General features: G+C 34.9%; 1 protein-coding gene across 1 annotated transcript in view; it reads right to left on the bottom strand.

Moving 5' to 3' along the window:
- The window catches only part of LOC144450641 (uncharacterized), a 166,898-nt gene that overhangs the window by 82,772 nt on the left and 60,287 nt on the right, over positions 1-23,839 (bottom strand). The window contains exons 13-20 of the mRNA XM_078141285.1: positions 17,231-17,539; positions 11,989-12,060; positions 10,674-10,718; positions 9,818-9,970; positions 8,691-8,759; positions 6,675-6,743; positions 6,240-6,275; positions 3,787-3,822 (exon numbers count right to left, since the gene is read on the bottom strand). Coding sequence (XP_077997411.1) covers positions 3,787-3,822; positions 6,240-6,275; positions 6,675-6,743; positions 8,691-8,759; positions 9,818-9,970; positions 10,674-10,718; positions 11,989-12,060; positions 17,231-17,539 — 789 coding nt within the window. The remainder of the gene's footprint in view (positions 1-3,786; positions 3,823-6,239; positions 6,276-6,674; positions 6,744-8,690; positions 8,760-9,817; positions 9,971-10,673; positions 10,719-11,988; positions 12,061-17,230; positions 17,540-23,839) is intronic.

Here is a 23,839-nt window from a genome sequence, read left to right as displayed (position 1 = left end):
TGTACTGGTCACACTTTATAGTGTCTGGTATGTAGTGGTTACACTTTGTAGTGTCTGGTATATAGTGGTCACACTTTATAGTGTCTGGTAAGTAGTGGCTACACTTTGTAGTGTCTGGTATATAGTGGTCACACTTTATAGTGTCTGGTATATAGTGGTCACACTTTGTAGTGTCTGGTATGTAGTGGTCACACTTTGTAGTGTCTGGTATGTAGTGGTCACACTTTGTAGTGTCTGGTATGTAGTAGTGGTCATACTTTGTAATGTCTGGTATGTAGTGGTCACACTTTGTAGTGTCTGGTATGTAGTGGTCACACTTTGTAGTGTCAGGTATATAGTGGTCACACTTTGTAGTGTCTGGTATGTAGTGGTCACACTTTGTAGTGTCTGGTATGTAGTGGTCACACTTTGTAGTGTCTGGTATGTAGTGGTCACACTTTGTAGTGTCTGGTATGCAGTAGTGGTCACACTTTGTAGTGTTTGGTATGCAGTGGTCACACTTTGTAGTGTCTGGTATGTAATGGTCACACTTTGTAGTGTCTGGTATGTACTGGTCACACTTTGTATTGTCTGCTATACAGTGGTCACACTTTGTAGTGTCTGGTATGTAGTGGTCACACTTTGTAGTGTCTTGTATGTAGTGGTCACACTTTGTAGTGTCTGGTATATAGTGGTCACACTTTGTAATGTCTGGTATGTAGTGGTCACACTTTGTAGTGTCTTGTATGTAGTGGCTACACTTTGTAGTGTCCGGTATGTACTGGTCACACTTTATAGTGTCTGGTATGTAGTGGTTACACTTTGTAGTGTCTGGTATATAGTGGCTACACTTTATAGTGTCTGGTATATAGTGGTCACACTTTATAGTGTCTGGTATATAGTGGTCACACTTTGTAGTGTCTGGTATGTAGTGGTCACACTTTGTAGTGTCTGGTATGTAGTGGTCACACTTTGTAGTGTCTGGTATGTAGTGGCTACACTTTGTAGTGTCTGGTATGTAGTGGCTACACTTTGTAGTGTCTGGTATATAGTGGTCACACTTTATAGTGTCTGGTATATAGTGGTCACACTTTGTAGTGTCTGGTACATAGTGGTCACACTTTGTAGTGTCTGGTATGTAGTGGTCACACTTTGTAGTGTCTGGTATGTAGTGGTCACACTTTGTAGTGTCTGGTATGTAGTGGTCACACTTTGTAGTGTCAGGTATATAGTGGTCACACTTTGTAGTGTCTGGTATGTAGTGGTCACACTTTGTAGTGTCTGGTATGTAGTGGTCACACTTTGTAGTGTCTGGTATGTAGTGGTCACACTTTGTAGTGTCTGGTATGTAGTGGTCACACTTTGTAGTGTCTGGTATGTAGTGGTCACACTTTGTAGTGTCTGGTATGCAGTAGTGGTCACACTTTGTAGTGTCTGGTATGTAGTGGTCACACTTTGTAGTGTTTGGTATATAGTGGTCACACTTTGTAGTGTCTGGTATGTAGTGGTCACACTTTGTAGTGTCTGGTATGTAGTGGTCACACTTTGTAGTGTCTGGTATGTAGTGGTCACACTTTGTAGTGTCTGGTATGTAGTGGTCACACTTTGTAGTGTCTGGTATGTAGTGGTCACACTTTGTAGTGTCTGGTATGTAGTGGTCACACTTGATAGCGTCTGGTATATAGTGGTCACACTTTATAGTGTCTGGTATATAGTGGTCACACTTTGTAGTGTCTGGTATGTAGTGGTCACACTTTGTAGTGTCTGGTATGTAGTGGTCACACTTTGTAGTGTCTGGTATGTAGTGGCTACACTTTGTAGTGTCTGGTATGTAGTGGCTACACTTTGTAGTGTTTGGTATATAGTGGTCACACTTTATAGTGTCTGGTATATAGTGGTCACACTTTATAGTGTCTGGTATGTAGTGGTCACACTTTATAGTGTCTGGTATGTAGTGGTCACACTATGTAGTGTCTGGTATGTAGTGGTCACACTTTGTAGTGTCTGGTATGTAGTGGTCACACTTTATAGTGTCTGGTATGTAGTGGTCACACTTTGTAGTGTCTGGTATGTAGTGGTCACACTTTGTAGTGCCTGGTATATAGTGGTCACACTTTGTAGTGTCTGGTATGTAGTGGTCACACTTTGTAGTGTCTGGTATATAGTGGTCACACTTTATAGTGTCTGGTATGTAGTGGTCACACTTTGTAGTGTCTGGTATGTAGTGGTCACACTTTATAGTGTCTGGTATGTAGTGGTCACACTTTGTAGTGTCTGGTATGTAGTGGTCACACTTTGTAGTGTCTGGTATGTAGTGGTCGCACTGTATAGTGTCTGGTATGTAGTGGTCACACTTTGTAGTGTCTGGTATGTAGTGGTCACACTTTATAGTGTCTGGTATGTAGTGGTCACACTTTGTAGTGTCTGGTATGTAGTGGTCACACTTTGTAGTGTCTGGTATATAGTGGTCACACTTTGTAGTGTCTGGTATATAGTGGTCACACTTTGTAGTGTCTGGTATGTAGTGGCTACACTTTGTAGTGTCTGGTATGTAGTGGCTACACTTTGTAGTGTTTGGTATATAGTGGTCACACTTTATAGTGTCTGGTATATAGTGGTCACACTTTATAGTGTCTGGTATGTAGTGGTCACACTTTATAGTGTCTGGTATGTAGTGGTCACACTATGTAGTGTCTGGTATGTAGTGGTCACACTTTGTAGTGTCTGGTATGTAGTGGTCACACTTTATAGTGTCTGGTATGTAGTGGTCACACTTTGTAGTGTCTGGTATGTAGTGGTCACACTTTGTAGTGCCTGGTATATAGTGGTCACACTTTGTAGTGTCTGGTATGTAGTGGTCACACTTTGTAGTGTCTGGTATATAGTGGTCACACTTTCTGGTGTCTCGTATGTAGTGGTCACACTTTATAGTGTCTGGTATATAGTGGTCACACTTTATAGTGTCTGGTATATAGTGGTCACACTTTGTAGTGTCTGGTATGTAGTGGCTACACTATGTAGTGTCTGGTATGTAGTGGTCACACTTTGTAGTGTCTGGTATGTAGTGGTCACACTTTATAGTGTCTGGTATGTAGTGGTCACACTTTGTAGTGTCTGGTATATAGTGGTCACACTTTGTAGTGTCTGGTATGTAGTGGTCACACTTTGTAGTGTCTGGTATGTAGTGGTCACACTTTGTAGTGTCTGGTATGTAGTGGTCACACTTTGTAGTGTCTGGTATGTAGTGGTCACACTTTATAGTGTCTGGTATGTAGTGGTCACACTTTGTAGTGTCTGGTATATAGTGGTCACACTTTGTAGTGTCTGGTATGTAGTGGTCACACTTTGTAGTGTCTGGTATGTAGTGGTCACACTTTGTAGTGTCTGGTATACAGTGGTCACACTTTGTAGTGTCTGGTATGTAGTGGTCACACTTTGTAGTGTCTGGTATGTAGTGGTCACACTTTGTAGTGTCTGGTATGTAGTGGTCACACTTTGTATTGTCTGGTATGTAGTGGTCACACTTTATAGTGTCTGGTATGTAGTGGTCACAGTTTATAGTGTCTGGTATGTAGTGGTCACACTTTGTATTGTCTGGTATGTAGTGGTCACACTTTGTAGTGTCTGGTATGTAGTGGTCACACTTAATAGTGTCTGGTATGTAGTGGTCACACTTTGTAGTGTCTGGTATGTAGTGGTCTAAAGACAAAGATAGCTGACATTTATTTTATTCTACTTCCTATGTTTTCTAAAGAAAAGATTATTAACAGTCAAGAAATGAAAAGAAAGGAAGAAATCAATACTTACTGGTGGTCCCATGGGGCCTTCATCTCCTTTGTCACCCTGGAAATAAAGCATTGGAAGAAACTTGTAAATTAATCGAAATAACCAAAATGTGACTTTTCACTAAATCAGTTTAAAAATAACACCAATGGCATTGTAGCACAACTGTACAGTTTTCAAAAATGTTTATCCACATGCTGATCCATACTAACAATAGGTGTTCATTTGCTGAATGACTATCCAGTTGCCTAGCCAATCATGTTGTTATCTTTGCAATATACACAACCATTTGGCTGTGGCTTTGGGCGTGGTCTTGTTGCTAGGCAAATTTACATACTTTTCTTGAATGTTCATTCATTTGTCTATTAATCCATCTTGTTATCTTTGCAATATGCGTGATCATATGGCTGTTGCTATGGGTATATGTTCTTGTTGCTAGACATATTTGCATACATTTTATGAATGTTTGTTCACTTGTCTAAGAATCCCTGTTTGTGAAATACACCACCGTTTGTATGGGCAGTCATGGTTGCTAGGGATATTTGCATACATTTTTCAAAGACTATGTACTAGTAGAATGCTATAATCTGTTCTAAATTTCATAGCATTCAAAGACTATGTACTAGTAGAATGCTATAATCTGTTCTAAATTTCATAGCATTCAAAGACTATGTACTAGTAGAATGCTATAATCTGTTCTAAATTTCATAGCATTCAAAGACTATGTACTAGTAGAATGCTATAATCTGTTCTAAATTTCATAGCATTCAAATCCAAACATATATTGAAAACAAGAACGCGCACATTGCATTTGCATTGGTTGCTGTCCCCATGTATCATACATAACAAGTCATTGAGAATGACATAGACCCCTCTATGATTGGGTTTTAAGGAATTATCACTACTCTGTTCACGCAACAACACTTGTGAACCTAAATCAAACAGACTTAGATATGTTGTGTCTGCTTGTTGGACATGGAACATGCCTACAACAATAAAGGATTGGTCGGGTATGGGGGATCATATCACGATGAAAATGTATATGCACATGTATGTCATAGAACACTGTCCTAATACCAACTTTGAATGTGATCTGTTCAAGCATGTCTGAGTTATGGCTTTTGACATGGAAAATTCACAAACAAAATGGCTGCCAGGCAGCCATATTGGATCGTATCACGACGAAAATGGATATGCACATGTATGTCATAGAACACTGTCCTAATACCAACTTTGAATGAGATCTGTTCAAGCATGTCTGAGTTATGGCTTTGGACATGGAAAATTCACAAACAAAATGGCTGCCAGGCAGCCATATTGGATCGTATCACGACGAAAATGGATATGCACATGTATGTCATAGAACACTGTCCTAATACCAACTTTGAAGGAGATCTGTTCAAGCATGTCTGAGTTATGGCTTTGGACATGGAAAATTCACAAACAAAATGGCTGCCAGGCAGCAATATTGGATTGTATCATGAGGAAAATGGATATGCACATGTATGTCATAGAACACTGTGCTAATACCAACTTTGAATGAGATCTGTCCAAGCATGTCTGAGTTATGGCTTTGGACATTGAAAAATCGCAAACAAAATGGCTGCCAGGTGGCCATATTGGATTGTATCACAACAACAATGAATATGCACATGTATGTCATAGAACACTGTCCTAATACCAACTTTGAATGAGATCGGTTCAAGCATGTCTGAGTTATGGCTTTGGACATGCAAAATTCGCCAACAAAATGGCTGCCAGGCAGCCATATTGGATCGTATCACAATGAAAATGGATATGCACATGTATGTCATAGAACACTGTCCTAATACCAACTTTGAATGAGATCTGTTCAAGCATGTCTGAGTTATGGCTTTAGACAGGGAAAATTTGCAAACAAAATGGCTGCTAGGCGGCCATATTGGATCGTATCATGAAACAAATTGACGTGCATAAGTATGCCATTGTATGTTGCCCCTGTACCAAGTTTGAAAAAAATCAGTCCAGGCATCTCCAAGAAACAGCTGCGGACGAACGGACGGGCGGACGGACGGACGGACGGACGGACGGACGGACGGACAGACGGACGCACGGAACCCAATCCATAAGTCCCTGTCCCGGACTTTGTCCGGCGGGGACTAATTATTCAGCTCCCCTTATAGTTATATTTCATAAATTGTGCAATTCAGAGTTGTTTTGGTTTTAATATGAATGTACTACAATCTTCTTGTTGAAGTTTTATTAGACTCTGAACATTCCTTAGATGACAAGAGTAAATTTGTGCATACTTTGACCTCGGATGATAAACTTCCTCTAGCAAAATTTCTTGTTAATGTCTTCCAGCAGTTGCATTTGGGTAAAGGATTGTATTCACTTTATTTCTGCATATCATTTTTGTATTCTTTACCATGCTTGCTAAGGCATGCCGAAAGATTGATTGATTGACTGATTGATTGATTGATTGATTGAAATTTTACCTTGAATCCCTGTGGTCCTTCTGCACCCTGGAATCCCTACAAAATAAACAAATATAATTGTTATTCACCAGGACTACATAAACTTTACAAATGGAAAAGCTTAGTACAATACAAAATAGACTACACTGTAACAAATACAGAGGCTACATTGAACTATTGGCTACACTGTAAGTAACACAAAAGCTTGTGAAATATTGGCTACATTGTAATAAACACTACACTGTATGAAAAACAGATGCTGATTATTAATAAAGTATTCACTACATTAGGTCACGAAATACAATGGTACAATATTGGACTGGTTAGATTGTGACAAATAAAACCATGTTTAAACTGTTAATGTCTACATTGTAACAAATACAAATGTTAAATTCAACATAATATAATTCAAATGACACATTTGACACGGACTATAACAGACAACACATAACTCACTCTTGCTCCTTGTTCACCTGGAAAACCTGGTTCTCCTTTGGCTCCTGTTTCACCAGTGTCACCTTTCTGCTGTCAGATGTTCAATTTAAATAGTTTAATAATTTTACAGATTGTTTGATTATAGGCATTTTTAAGCATAGTCACTCACACATATAAGTACAAGTAATACAAGTATTCTAAGCCCCATCCGTTAATTGGTATGTAATAAATGCAACACAAATTGGCAATGTGTAAATACTACAATTTGTGTCTGTGATAGGCAAGTATTGGCTTGATTTTGATAATTGACCCAGAAGGTCAAGGTCAAAGTCTCATCAGAACACCCCACCACATTTCAGCCCAATCTCCTCATTAGTTTTGGAATTACAGATTTGTGACCAAAAAGAAGAATTTTTAGTCCTAATTTGCATATCACAGATAGGATCATCATGTTATGAACAATCCTTCATAATCTAAACACCCTGAAGAACATTACAGCCAAATTTCAACCCAATCTGTTCAGTAGTTTAGGAATTTTATATTTTTGACCAAAAAGACACATTTTAGCTCCCGTTTGCACATAACTGATGGGATCTTCACATCAAGAAAATACTGACACAAGTCAGTGATGGTATCAGTCACTTTGTTAACTTCCTGATTAAAACTGATGACAGTAAAAGACAACTACATATAACTTTCACTGCAGTACTGGCTAATGACCTACATGACTATATAAATCTATATTTGCTTGTGTAATGTATAAAAATAGTGCCAATGGCGTTGCAGCACAACTGTACAGTTTGATAAAATGTTTAACCACATGCTGATCCATGCTGGGTATAGGTGTTCATTTGCTGAATGATTATCCAGTTGCCTATCCAACCATGTTGCTATCTTTGCAATATATATGATCATTTGGCTGTTGATATTGGCATGGTCATATTGCTAGGCATATCTGCATACATTTTTTGAACGTTTGCTCCGTTGTCTATGAATCCCTGATATCATCTTTGCAATATACGTGATCATTGGCTGTTGCTATGGGCGTGGTCTTGTTGCTAGGCACATTTGTATACATTTTTTGAATATTTATTCACTTGTCTATTAATCCCTATTGTTATCTTTGCAATATATGTGATCATTTGGCTGTTGCTATGGGTGTGGTCATGGTTCCTAGGGATATTTGCATACATTTTTTGAATGTTTACTCACTTGCCTATCAAATTATGTTATTTGACCAAAATATACTGCCATTTGGTTGTTGCTAAGGGCATGGTCATGGTTGCTAGGGCTAATTGTGTCAAAATGTTTTGAAGGAAATCTCCAAAATAATATTTCTAGAAACATCTCACCAAGTTTCAGTTTCATTGACCAAGTACTTTTTGAGATATAAGTTTTTGACCAAAATTCAGATTTTACACCTAATTTGCATATCACTAATGTATATATGAAATTATAGGCTTCATATATCTTCATCTATACACCCCCAGATGCATCTCCATTGGAATTTCAGCCCAATCTGCTTGGTAGTTTTGGAATTAAAGAGCAACTGCAATTCTATTTTTCATTTTTCTTCAAATCAATAAAAAATAGCCACTTAACACATTTCTATAACTTCACCTTCCTAACATGCATTGCTATGGAGGCTCAGTCAGAACAACAAGTTCTAGAAACTGTATCTTTCGATTGTTCGTCAGATTTTTCAAGTGAAGAGAATCACAGCCTAGCTTTCATCTTTGACAGTGTTATTGAACCCTATTCTTTTGAACCGGACACGGTACAAGTGAAAGTTCAATGAGTGGTTACTACATCAACCTTAATGCAAATAAATACAAATGCTTCCTATTGAGACACTTATCTGTCTTTTTATTCAATTAATTAAGGTTCACAGGTTAACTTCTTTTCATTGGACGGTACAGATGGGAAATAATTTTTGGTCTATACATGATCTCATAAAGAAAACAGTGATGGAGTCAATCAAACTTATCAGTAAAGGTAATACATAGCATTTATATATGCTGAAGATAAATATCTTACTGCAGATCCTGTTCCTGGGAAAAATGTTCCATCACCATCTCCACTGCCGATTTCAATTTCTGATCCAGGCTGAAATAGAGATTTAGAAGATATTGAAATAATTTGTCAGTGCTGTGCTATGAAAAAGACATACTGGTAGAACCAAGATCAAAGGTATGTCGAAAGTACAGAGTATGCAATATCATTATAATTGAGCTGTTGTTATTTCCCTGGCACTCGTTTGCTTATTAGTGGAATTATCATTGCAATTGTGTGTAACATGTATCAAACAGGTCATTGAAAATGACAGTCCCCGCTATGATTGGGTTTTAAGGAACTGGCAGTTTATATTGTCATTTTCAAACCTGGTTAATGTTGTTTGGCCTCATATGGTTGTTTTTGATATCACTACTCTGTTCAAGCATGTCTGAGTTATGGCTTTGGACATGAAAACTGTGCCAACAAAATGGCTGCCAGGCAGCCATATCGGATTGTATCACAACAACAATGAATATGCACATGTATGTCATAGAACACTGTCCTAATACCAACTTTGAATGAGATCGGTTCAAGCATGTCTGAGTTATGGCTTCAGACAGGGAAAATTCGCAAACAAAATGGCTGCTAGGTGGCCATATTGGATCGTATCATAAAACAAATTAAAGTTTATATGTATGTCATAGTATGTTGCCCCTGTACCAAGTTTGAAAAAAATCAGTCCAGGCATCTCCAAGAAAAGGCTGCGGACGGACGGACGGACAGACGGATGGACACACGGACAGACGGAACCCAATCCATAATTATAGTTATATTATGTTACAATGCCACATTAATAGACATGGTTTTTTTGGTGAAGACATTGTTTTTCATATCATCTAATATATTGTGTTTGTTGTCTGGTATACAACAACTGTTTTTGGTCTTGAAGATATTAAACCAATGATGGATTATTCTACCAATCAGAAAGGTCCTTCCATTCAGACTGTTAGGTGCATGATTCAGTCATAGACATGGAATAATAATCAAGACATATCTTGAATGGTATTACAATATACAATGCTCTAGAAAGACATAATATATACTTCTTATATCTATGTTATAGATTTGATATCACTAAAATCTAAAACACAAAAGAAGATCCACCTTACCAGTGCAAAACCTTGTCCTGGGGGTCCTGGTGGACCAGGAGGTCCAGGTGGTCCACTTTGTCCAGCAGGACCTACTGGACCTATTTCTCCTTGTAAACCTGTCTCTCCAGGAAAACCAGGCATCCCTGGGATACCATCTGAACCAGCCTCCCCCTTACAGAAAGAAAACAAAAATTCTAGAAAGAGCAAATGTGGAATATATACACACTACCGACAAAAGGATTGTCGCACTGTGTCGACATCGTAATATACATGGGTAAACATGTTCACTGATGTATAAACACGGAATGAATGCATTTTGAATAAAGTTTGACACCTTTAACCCAATTTGTATCATTTTTCTTTTGGCTAAATTGTATCATTCGATCTTATTTGAGCGTCATTTCGAATGCAGGTAACGTTCCATTGTTAAGATATATGAAGTTCCTCTCATTTGCATATCATTTACATACATTATCATCTGATATTGCTCATTTAAATACTTGATTGACAGGCTTATTTCAGCATTTCAGCGATATTTTCAAAAGACTGGCATCTAAAAATTATATGTAAAGTATTTATTTACATTGGATGACCTCAGTAGGTGTCAGCCAGCTGATTATTGTTTATATTAATGACAGAAAGATGCCTAGAGGAAACGAATTAACCAACTTTCAAAAGGGAAAAATTCTAACATTACATGGAGAAGGATATAGCAACAGAGAAGTTGCCAGAAGACTAGATATTTCTGAACGAACAATTTCAAGATAAATTTCAATTAAAATGATTGATCTGGGCATAGGTATATGATAAATTGTGTATTCTACAAAGCAAAATAATGTACAATTTTACAATTCAACAAATTATAACTGATTACCTTTTGACCTGAAATGCCTTCAAATCCAGGAGATCCTTGTAAACCCTGTAAATATAGTACAAATTTAACAACTGAACTTTGACCTTCATGTAAATATAGTACAAATTTAACAACTGAACTTTGACCTTCATGTAAATATAGTACAAATTTAACAACTGAACTTTGACCTTCATGTAAATATAGTACAAATTTAACAACTGAACTTTGACCTTCATTTAAATATAGTACAAATGTAACAACTGAACTTTGACCTTCATGTAAATATAGTACAAATTTAACAACTGAACTTTGACCTTCATTTAAATATAGTACAAATGTAACAACTGAACTTTGACCTTCATTTAAATATAGTACAAATTTAACAACTGAACTTTGACCTTCATGTAAATATAGTACAAATTTAACAACTGAACTTTGACCTTCATGTAAATATAGTACAAATTTAACAACTGAACTTTGACCTTCATGTAAATATAGTACAAATTTAACAACTGAACTTTGACCTTCATTTAAATATAGTACAAATGTAACAACTGAACTTTGACCTTCATTTAAATATAGTACAAATGTAACAACTGAACTTTGACCTTCATTTAAATATAGTACAAATGTAACAACTGAACTTTGACCTTCATGTAAATATAGTACAAATTTAACAACTGAACTTTGACCTTCATGTAAATATAGTACAAATTTAACAACTGAACTTTGACCTTCATGTAAATATAGTACAAATTTAACAACTGAACTTTGACCTTCATGTAAATATAGTACAAATTTAACAACTGAACTTTGACCTTCATGTAAATATAGTACAAATTTAAATACTGAACTTTGACCTTCATTTAAATATAGTACAAATTTAACAACTGAACTTTGACCTTCATGTAAATATATTACAAATTTAACAACTGAACTTTGACCTTCATGTAAATATAGTACAAATTTAACAACTGAACTTTGACCTTCATTTAAATATAGTACAAATTTAACTACTGAACTTTGACCTTCATGTATATATAGTACAAATTTAACAACTGAACTTTGACCTTCATGAATAAACTATTCATGACAATTGACATCATTGCTTGAAGTCTAGCAGATTATTACAAACATTCTCAGAGACATAGAATCTTATCAAATGCAGATTTTCATTGAGACAAAACAGATTATTAAGTACATTCTCAAATATAAGACATATTACTTAGCTACAACAAATCATCACATTACCCTCCTCAATTTTCTGCCATTCAGCAATCATAATAAACATTACATTTTGACCTCTGACCTTTCAAAGTAAAGCTGTGAGTCTTACCCTTTCACCTTGTAGACCCATTGGGCCTTCAGACCCCGGGTTCCCTGGAATTCCTGGTATACCAATAGGGCCCTGAAATGTAAACAGCATTTATAAGATGTTAACCAATCAGTTTCAATACAGATGACTGATTTCAACCTGTCAAACACATGGCATATGTGATTTGACACAGTGTCAAACACCATCTATGGAGCGTGTGATTTGACCCTGTCAAACACCATCTATGGAGCGTGTGATTTGACCCTGTTAAACACTGTCTATGGAGCGTGTGATTTGACCCTGTTAAACACTGTCTATGGAGCGTGTGATTTGACCCTGTTAAACACTGTCTATGGCATATGTGATTTGACCCTGTCAAACACTGTCTATGGCGTATTTGATTTGACCCTGTCAAACTGTCTATTGAGTGTTTGATTTGACCCTGTCAAAATGTCTACTGAGTGTTTGCTTTGACCCTGTCAAACTGTCTACTGCGTGCGTGATTTGACCCTGTCAAACAATGTGTACTGCATATGTGATTTGACCCTGTCAAACTGTCAACCAAGTGTGTGATTTGACCCTGTCAAACACTGTCTACTGCATCTGTGATTTGACCCTGTCAAACTGTCAACCAAGTGTGTGATTTGACCCTGTCAAACTGTCAACCAAGTGTGTGATTTGAACCTGTCAAACACTGTCTATGGAGTGTGTGATTTGACCCTGTCAAACTGTCAACCAAGTGTGTGATTTGAACCTGTCAAACACTGTCTATGGAGTGTGTGATTTGACCATGTCAAACTGTCAAAAAAGTGTGTGATTTGAACCTGTCAAACACTGTCTATGGAGTGTGTGATTTGACCATGTCAAACTGTCAAAAAAGTGTGTGATTTGAACCTGTCAAACACTGTCTATGGAGTGTGTGATTTGACCCTGTCAAACTGTCAAAAAAAAGTGTGTGATTTGACCATGTCAAACACTGTCAAAAAAGTGTGTGATTTGACCATGTCAAACTGTCAACCAAGTATGTAATCTGATTTGACCCTGTCAAACTGTAATATCACTTTCTGTGTGTGATTTGACCCTGTCAAACTGTCACCAAGTGTCTGATTTCAACCTTTTAAACTATCTATCACTTTCAGTGAAAGAGACACAGCTTAGATTCAACTACCGTATATAGGTTACTAAACATTAACAATCAAGCCCTATCACGTCCTGAGAGTATTTTGTAATTGAGCTGTACAGTCCCAGTGTACACTGTGTTTGCCTTGGTAATGTTGAGATGTCTTTCATACCCAAATATCACTATTTATTTTAGCTACCTTGTTATAGTACTATTTATTTCAGCTACCTTGCTATAGTACTATTTATTTCAGCTACCTTGTTATAGTACTATTTATTTCAGCTACCTTGCTATAGTACTATTTATTTAGGCTACCTTGCTATAGTACTATTTATTTCAGCTACCTTGCTATAGTACTATTTATTTAGCTACCTTGCTATAGTACTATTTATTTTAGCTACCTTGTTATAGTACTATTTATTTCAGCTACCTTGCTATAGTACTATTTATTTTAGCTACCTAGTTATAGTACTATTTTTTTCAGCTACCTTGCTATAGTACTATTTATTTAGCTACCTTGCTATAGTACTATTTATTTTAGCTACCTTGTTATAGTACTATTTATTTTAGCCACCTTGCTATAGTACTATTTATTTCAGCTACCTAGTTATAGTACTATTTATTTTAACTACCTTGTTATAGTACTATTTATTTAGCTACCTTGTTATAGTACTATTTATTTGAGCTACCTTGCTATAGTACTATTTATTTCAGCTACCTAGTTATAGTACTATTTATTTTAACTACCTTGTTATAGTACTATTTATTTTAGCTACCTACTCAGTACTATTTATTTAGCTACCTAATTATAGTACTATTTATTTCAGCTACCTAGTTATAGTACTATTTATTTTAACTACCTTGTTATAGTACTATTTATTTTAACTACCTTGTTATAGTACTATTTATTTCAGCTACCTACTCATAGTACTATTTATTTAGCTACCTTGCTATAGTACTATTTATTTTAGCTACCTTGCTATAGCACTATTTATTTAGCTACCTTGTTATAGTACTATTTATTTTAGCTACCTTGCTATAGTACTATTTATTTTAGCTACCTTGCTATAGTACTATTTATTTCAGCTACCTAGTTATAGTACTATTTATTTTAGCTACTTTGCTATAGTACTATTTATTTAGCTACCTTGCTATAGTACTATTTATTTAGCTACCTTGTTATAGTACTATTTATTTTAGCTACCTTGCTATAGTACTATTTATTTTAGCTACCTTGCTATAGTACTATTTATTTTAGCTACCTTGCTATAGTACTATTTATTTCAGCTACCTAGTTATAGTACTATTTATTTTAGCTACTTTGCTATAGTACTATTTATTTAGCTACCTTGCTATAGTACTATTTATTTTAGCCACCTTGCTATAGTACTATTTATTTCAGCTACCTAGTTATAGTACTATTTATTTTAACTACCTTGTTATAGTACTATTTATTTAGCTACCTTGTTATAGTACTATTTATTTGAGCTACCTTGCTATAGTACTATTTATTTCAGCTACCTAGTTATAGTACTATTTATTTTAACTACCTTGTTATAGTACTATTTATTTTAGCTACCTACTCAGTACTATTTATTTAGCTACCTAATTATAGTACTATTTATTTCAGCTACCTAGTTATAGTACTATTTATTTTAACTACCTTGTTATAGTACTATTTATTTTAACTACCTTGTTATAGTACTATTTATTTCAGCTACCTACTCATAGTACTATTTATTTAGCTACCTTGCTATAGTACTATTTATTTTAGCTACCTTGCTATAGTACTATTTATTTTAGCTACCTTGCTATAGTACTATTTATTTAGCTACCTTGTTATAGTACTATTTATTTTAGCTACCTTGCTATAGTACTATTTATTTTAGCTACCTTGCTATAGTACTATTTATTTTAGCTACCTTGCTATAGTACTATTTATTTCAGCTACCTAGTTATAGTACTATTTATTTTAGCTACTTTGCTATAGTACTATTTATTTAGCTACCTTGCTATAGTACTATTTATTTTAGCTACCTTGCTATAGTACTATTTATTTAGCTACCTTGTTATAGTACTATTTATTTTAGCTACCTTGCTATAGTACTATTTATTTTAGCTACCTTGCTATAGTACTATTTATTTTAGCTACCTTGCTATAGTACTATTTATTTCAGCTACCTAGTTATAGTACTATTTATTTTAGCTACTTTGCTATAGTACTATTTATTTAGCTACCTTGCTATAGTACTATTTATTTTAGCCACCTTGCTATAGTACTATTTATTTAGCTACCTTGCTATAGTACTATATATTTTAGCTACCTTGCTATAGTACTATTTATTCCAGCCAACTTGCTATAGTACTATTTATTTCAGCTACCTTGCTATAGTACTATTTATTTTAGCTACCTTGTTATAGTACACTTCTAATCACCTAAGGCTTTAATATGTGTTACTGTGGAGGAACAAATTTCCTGAGTACAAAATATGGTGACCCAAAAGCAACTTACGTGATATCGAAGTGTTATTGCAGCTTTGTGGAAAGAGCAAACAGAAATATGATACCACATGTCAAATTACAATACTTTCAATGTACACAGGAATATGATACTGTATATCAAATTAGAGTACTTACAATGTACACAGGAATATGATACTGTATATCAAATTACAGTACTTACAATGTACATAGGAATATGATACCATATGTCAAATTACAGTACTTACAATGTACACAGGAATATGATACCATATGTCAAATTACAGTACTTACAATGTACACAGGAATATGATACCACATGTCAAATTACAGTACTTACAATGTACATAGGAATATGATACCACATGTCATATTACAATACTTTCAATGTACACAGGAATATGATACCACATGTCAAATTACAGTACTTACAATGTACACAGGAATATGATACCACATGTCAAATTACAGTACTTACAATGTACATAGGAATATGATATTGTATATCAAATTACAGTACTTACAATGTACATAGGAATATGATACTGTATATCAAATTACAGTACTTACAATGTACATAGGAATATGATACCACATGTCAAATTACAATACTTACAATGTACATAGGAATATGATACCACATGTCATATTACAGTACTTACAATGTACATAGGAATATGATACCACATGTCATATTACAGTACTTACAATGTACATAGGAATATGATACTGTATATCAAATTACAGTACTTACAATGTACATAGGAATATGATACCACATGTCAAATTACAATACTTTCAATGTACACAGGAATATGATACTGTATATCAAATTACAGTACTTACAATGTACACAGGAATATGATACCACATGTCAAATTACAGTACTTACAATGTACACAGGAATATGATACCACATGTAAAATTACAGTACTTACAATGTACACAGGAATATGATACCACATGTCAAATTACAGTACTTACAATGTACACAGGAATATGATACCACATGTCAAATTACAGTACTTACAATGTACACAGGAATATACCGTATATCAAAGTACAGTACTTACAATGTACACATTACTGTATGACATTTTTAAATTAACTTTCATGTTACAAAGATACATACTGTGATTGTGGTTTAGGCCAAACAAAAAATTGTTTGGTTCCGGTACCCTGACCAAGCATAATTTTTATGAATGTTCATTCACTTGACTATGAATCCCTAATGTCATCTTTGCAATATACATCACCATATGGATGTTGCTATGGGTGTGGTCTTGTTGCTAGACATACTTGCATACATTTTATGAATGTTCATTTATTTGTCTATGAATCCCTGATATTATCTTTGAAATATACATCACCATATGGATGTTGTTATGGGTGTAGTCTTGTTGCTAGATATATTTGCATACATTTTTTCAATGTTTATTCACTTGTCTATTAATGCCTGTGATCTTTGTAATGTATGCATTCATTTGGATGTTGCCATGGGGTGATCTTGCTGCTAGGCACTGTTTGATGTTCACTTGTCTAAGAATCCCTGTTATCTTTGTGAAATACACAAATGTTTGACTATTGCTATGGGCATGGTCATGGTTGCTAAAAGAAGGTATAAAGTGTTTTCTGTAAAAACAACATTGAGAAATAACTTACTTGTTGTCCAGGTTCACCTGGTTTACCATCACTTCCATTTCTTCCTGGTCCTCCTGGCAATCCTGGTGGGCCAACAAGTGTCACAATGTCTCCTGAATCACCTTTTAGACCAGGTTCACCAGGTGTACCACTCGGACCAACATCTCCTTTCTGACCTTGTAACCCAGGTGGCCCTGGTATGCCAGGAATACCAGCAAAACCAGCTGGTCCAGGTGGACCTGTTACACCAGGTGGGCCTTGTGGACCAGGTACACCTTGATGACCTGGTGGTCCTTGTGGTCCATGTGGACCTTCAGGGCCTTCTGGTCCCTGTATAAATACAAATTTGTTGATCAGTATGAATGATCTCACCATACATTATACCATGAATTAGCCAAGTTAAACAAAAACATGGAATATATACTCTGGTCATTCTATATCCTAGCAACACTTGTTGATATCACGACAATGCGTTCACTAGTTCTGCTATATTCAAAAACATTCAAAATTACCATTACTTTCCCAGATTTTTCTTTGATATTACTGGTGCTGCTATAATTATGTTATTTTCCAAATCTTTCTTCATTCAGCTGGAAAATACTTGTGACCTAAGGGTTGTCACTACTCATCTAGCAACTCATAGTAACAAAGGCCTCTTAGGTTACTCGTATTTTCCTTTGCTGAATGAGGACAAATATTGGGGAAAAACATCTAAAACCTATAGATGGTTACACAGCTAGGTACATAGTGATTTACCATAAACCTATAGATGGTTACACAGCTAGGTACATAGTGATTTACCATAAACCTATAGATGGTTACACAGCTAGGTACATAGTGATTTACCATAAACCTATAGATGGTTACATAGATAGGTACATAGTGATTTACCATAAACCTATAGATGGTTACACAGCTAGGTACATAGTGATTTACCATAAACCTATAGATGGTTACATAGATAGGTACATAGTGATTTACCATAAACCTATAGATGGTTACACAGCTAGGTACATAGTGATTTACCATAAACCTATAGATGGTTACATAGATAGGTACATAGTGATTTACCATAAACCTATAGATGGTTACACAGCTAGGTACATAGTGATTTACCATAAACCTATAGATGGTTACACAGCTAGGTACATATTGATTTACCATAAACCTATAGATGGTTACATAGCTAGGTACATAGTGATTTACCATAAACCTATAGATGGTTACACAGCTAGGTACATAGTGATTTACCATAAACCTATAGATGGTTACACAGCTAGGTACATATTGATTTACCATAAACCTATAGATGGTTACATAGATAGGTACATAGTGATTTACCATAAACCTATAGATGGTTACACAGCTAGGTACATAGTGATTTACCATAAACCTATAGATGGTTACATAGCTAGGTACATATTGATTTACCATAAACCTATAGATGGTTACATAGATAGGTACATAGTGATTTACCATAAACCTATAGATAGTTACATAGATAGGTACATAGTGATTTACCATAAACCTATAGATGGTTACACAGCTAGGTACATATTGATTTACCATAAACCTATAGATGGTTACATAGCTAGGTACATAGTAATTTACCATAAACCTATAGATGGTTACATAGCTAGGTACATAGTGATTTACCATAAACCTATAGATGGTTACACAGCTAGGTACATATTGATTTACCATAAACCTATAGATGGTTACATAGATAGGTACATAGTGATTTACCATAAACCTATAGATGGTTACACAGCTAGGTACATAGTGATTTACCATAAACCTATAGATGGTTACATAGCTAGGTACATATTGATTTACCATAAACCTATAGATAGTTACATAGATAGGTACATAGTGATTTACCATAAACCTATAGATAGTTACATAGATAGGTACATAGTGATTTACCATAAACCTATAGATGGTTACACAGCTAGGTACATAGTGATTTACCATAAACCTATAGATGGTTACATAGCTAGGTACATAGTGATTTACCATAAACCTATAGATGGTTACATAGATAGGTACATAGTGATTTACCATAAACCTATAGATGGTTACACAGCTAGGTACATAGTGATTTACCATAAACCTATAGATGGTTACACAGCTAGGTACATAGTGATTTACCATAAACCTATAGATGGTTACATAGCTAGGTACATAGTGATTTACCATAAACCTATAGATGGTTACACAGCTAGGTACATAGTGATTTACCATAAACCTATAGATGGTTACATAGATAGGTACATAGTGATTTACCATAAACCTATAGATGGTTACACAGCTAGGTACATAGTGATTTACCATAAACCTATAGATGGTTACACAGCTAGGTACATAGTGATTTACCATAAACCTATAGATGGTTACATAGCTAGGTACATAGTGATTTACCATAAACCTATAGATGGTTACACAGCTAGGTACATAGTGATTTACCATAAACCTATAGATGGTTACATAGATAGGTACATAGTGATTTACCATAAACCTATAGATGGTTACACAGCTAGGTACATAGTGATTTACCATAAACCTATTGATGGTTACACAGCTAGGTACATAGTGATTTACCATAAACCTATTGATGGTTACACAGCTAGGTACATAGTGATTTACCATAAACCTATAGATGGTTACATAGCTAGGTACATAGTGATTTACCATAAACCTATAGATGGTTACACAGCTAGGTACATAGTGATTTACCATAAACCTATAGATGGTTACATAGATAGGTACATAGTGATTTACCATAAACCTATAGATGGTTACACAGCTAGGTACATAGTGATTTACCATAAACCTATAGATGGTTACACAGCTAGGTACATAGTGATTTACCATAAACCTATAGATGGTTACACAGCTAGGTACATAGTGATTTACCATAAACCTATAGATGGTTACATAGATAGGTACATAGTGATTTACCATAAACCTATAGATGGTTACATAGCTAGGTACATAGTGATTTACCATAAACCTATAGATGGTTACACAGCTAGGTACATAGTGATTTACCATAAACCTATAGATGGTTACACAGCTAGGTACATAGTGATTTACCATAAACCTATAGATGGTTACACAGCTAGGTACATAGTGATTTACCATAAACCTATAGATGGTTACACAGCTAGGTACATAGTGATTTACCATAAACCTATAGATGGTTACACAGCTAGGTACATAGTGATTACAATAAACCTATAGATGGTTACATAGCTAGGTACATAGTGATTTACCATAAACCTATAGATGGTTACATAGATAGGTACATAGTGATTTACCATAAACCTATAGATGGTTACATAGCTAGGTACATAGTGATTTACCATAAACCTATATATGGTTACATAGCTAGGTACATAGTGATTTACCATAAACCTATAGATGGTTACATAGCTAGGTACATAGTGATTTACCATAAACCTATAGATGGTTACATAGATAGGTACATAGTGATTTACCATAAACCTATAGATGGTTACACAGCTAGGTACATAGTGATTTACCATAAACCTATTGATGGTTACATAGCTAGGTACATAGTGATTTACCATAAACCTATAGATGGTTACATAGATAGGTACATAGTGATTTACCATAAACCTATAGATGGTTACATAGATAGGTACATAGTGATTTACCATAAACCTATAGATGGTTACATAGATAGGTAAATAGCGATTTACCATAAACCTATAGATGGTTCCATAGATAGGTACATAGTGATTTACCATAAACCTATTGATGGTTACATAGCTAGGTACATAGTGATTTACCATAAACCTATAGATGGTTACATAGCTAGGTACATAGTGATTTACCATAAACCTATAGATAGTTACATAGCTAGGTACATAGTGATTTACCATAAACCTATAGATGGTTACATAGCTAGGTACATAGTGATTTACCATAAACCAATTGATGGTTACATAGCTAGGTACATAGTGATTTACCATAAACCTATAGATGGTTACATAGATAGGTACATAGTGATTTACCATAAACCTATAGATGGTTACATAGCTAGGTACATAGTGATTTACCATAAACCTATAGATGGTTACATAGCTAGGTACATAGTGATTTACCATAAACCTATAGATGGTTACATAGCTAGGTACATAGTGATTTACCATAAACCTATTGATGGTTACATAGCTAGGTACATAGTGATTTACCATAAACCTATAGGTGGTTACATAGATAGGTACATAGTGATTTACCATAAACCTATAGATGGTTACATAGCTAGGTACATAGTGATTTACCATAAACCTATAGATGGTTACATAGATAGGTACATAGAGATTTACCATAAACCTATAGATGGTTACATAGCTAGGTACATAGTGATTTACCATAAACCTATAGATGGTTACATAGCTAGGTACATAGTGATTTACCATAAACCTATTGATGGTTACATAGATAGGTACATAGTGATTTACCATAAACCTATAGATGGTTACACAGCTAGGTACATAGTGATTTACCATAAACCTATAGATGGTTACATAGATAGGTACATAGTGATTTACCATAAACCTATAGATGGTTACATAGATAGGTACATAGTGATTTACCATAAACCTATAGATGGTTACACAGCTAGGTACATAGTGATTTACCATAAACCTATAGATGGTTACATAGCTAGGTACATAGTGATTTACCATAAACCTATAGATGGTTACATAGATAGGTACATAGTGATTTACCATAAACCTATAGATGGTTACATAGCTAGGTACATAGTGATTTACCATAAACCTATAGATGGTTACATAGCTAAGTACATAGTGATTTACCATAAACCTATAGATGGTTACATAGATAGGTACATAGTGATTTACCATAAACCTATAGATGGTTACACAGCTAGGTACATAGTGATTTACCATAAACCTATAGATGGTTACATAGCTAGGTACATAGTGATTTACCATAAACCTATAGATGGTTACATAGCTAGGTACATAGTGATTTACCATAAACCTATAGATGGTTACATAGATAGGTACATAGTGATTTACCATAAACCTATAGATGGTTACATAGCTAGGTACATAGTGATTTACCATAAACCTATAGATGGTTACATAGCTAAGTACATAGTGATTTACCATAAACCTATAGATGGTTACATAGATAGGTACATAGTGATTTACCATAAACCTATAGATGGTTACACAGCAAGGTACATAGTGATTTACCATAAACCTATAGATGGTTACATAGCTAGGTACATAGTGATTTACCATAAACCTATAGATGGTTACATAGATAGGTACATAGTGATTTACCATAAACCTATAGATAGTTACATAGCTAGGTACATAGTGATTTACCATAAACCTATAGATGGTTACATAGCTAGGTACATAGTGATTTACCATAAACCTATAGATAGTTACATAGATAGGTACATAGTGATTTACCATAAACCTATAGATAGTTACACAGCTAGGTACATAGTGATTTACCATAAACCTATAGATGGTTACATAGCTAGGTACATAGTGATTTACCATAAACCTATTGATGGTTACATAGATAGGTAAATAGTGATTTACCATAAACCTATAGATGGTTACATAGATAGGTACATAGTGATTTACCATAAACCTATAGATGGTTACATAGATAGGTACATAGTGATTTACCATAAACCTATTGATGGTTACATAGATAGGTAAATAGTGATTTACCATAAACCTATAGATGGTTACATAGATAGGTAAATAGTGATTTACCATAAACCTATAGATAGCTACACAGCTAGGTACATAGTGATTACCATAAACCTATAGATGGTTACATAGCTAGGTACATAGTGATTTACCATAAACCTATAGATGGTTACATAGCTAGGTACATAGTGATTTACCATAAACCTATAGATGGTTACACAGCTAGGTACATAGTGATTTACCATAAACCTATAGATGGTTACATAGCTAGGTACATAGTGATTTACCATAAACCTATAGATGGTTACATAGATAGGTAAATAGTGATTTACCATAAACCTATAGATGGTTACATAGATAGGTACATAGTGATTACAATAAACCTATAGATGGTTACACAGCTAGGTACATAGTGATTTACCATAAACCTATAGATGGTTACATAGCTAGGTACATAGTGATTACAATAAACCTATAGATGGTTACACAGCTAGGTACATAGTGATTTACCATAAACCTATAGATGGTTACATAGCTAGGTACATAGTGATTTACCATAAACCTATAGATGGTTACATAGCTAGGTACATAGTGATTTACCATAAACCTATTGATGGTTACATAGATAGGTAAATAGTGATTTACCATAAACCTATAGATGGTTACATAGATAGGTACATAGTGATTTACCATAAACCTATTGATGGTTACATAGATAGGTACATAGTGATTTACCATAAACCTATTGATGGTTACATAGATAGGTAAATAGTGATTTACCATAAACCTATAGATGGTTACATAGATAGGTACATAGTGATTTACCATAAACCTATAGATGGTTACATAGCTAGGTACATAGTGATTTACCATAAACCTATTGATGGTTACATAGATA

Source organism: Glandiceps talaboti, chromosome 20, assembly GCF_964340395.1.
Source record: "Glandiceps talaboti chromosome 20, keGlaTala1.1, whole genome shotgun sequence".
NCBI classification, from domain to species: domain Eukaryota; kingdom Metazoa; phylum Hemichordata; class Enteropneusta; family Spengelidae; genus Glandiceps; species Glandiceps talaboti.
This window is presented reverse-complemented; position numbering and strand designations above follow the sequence as displayed.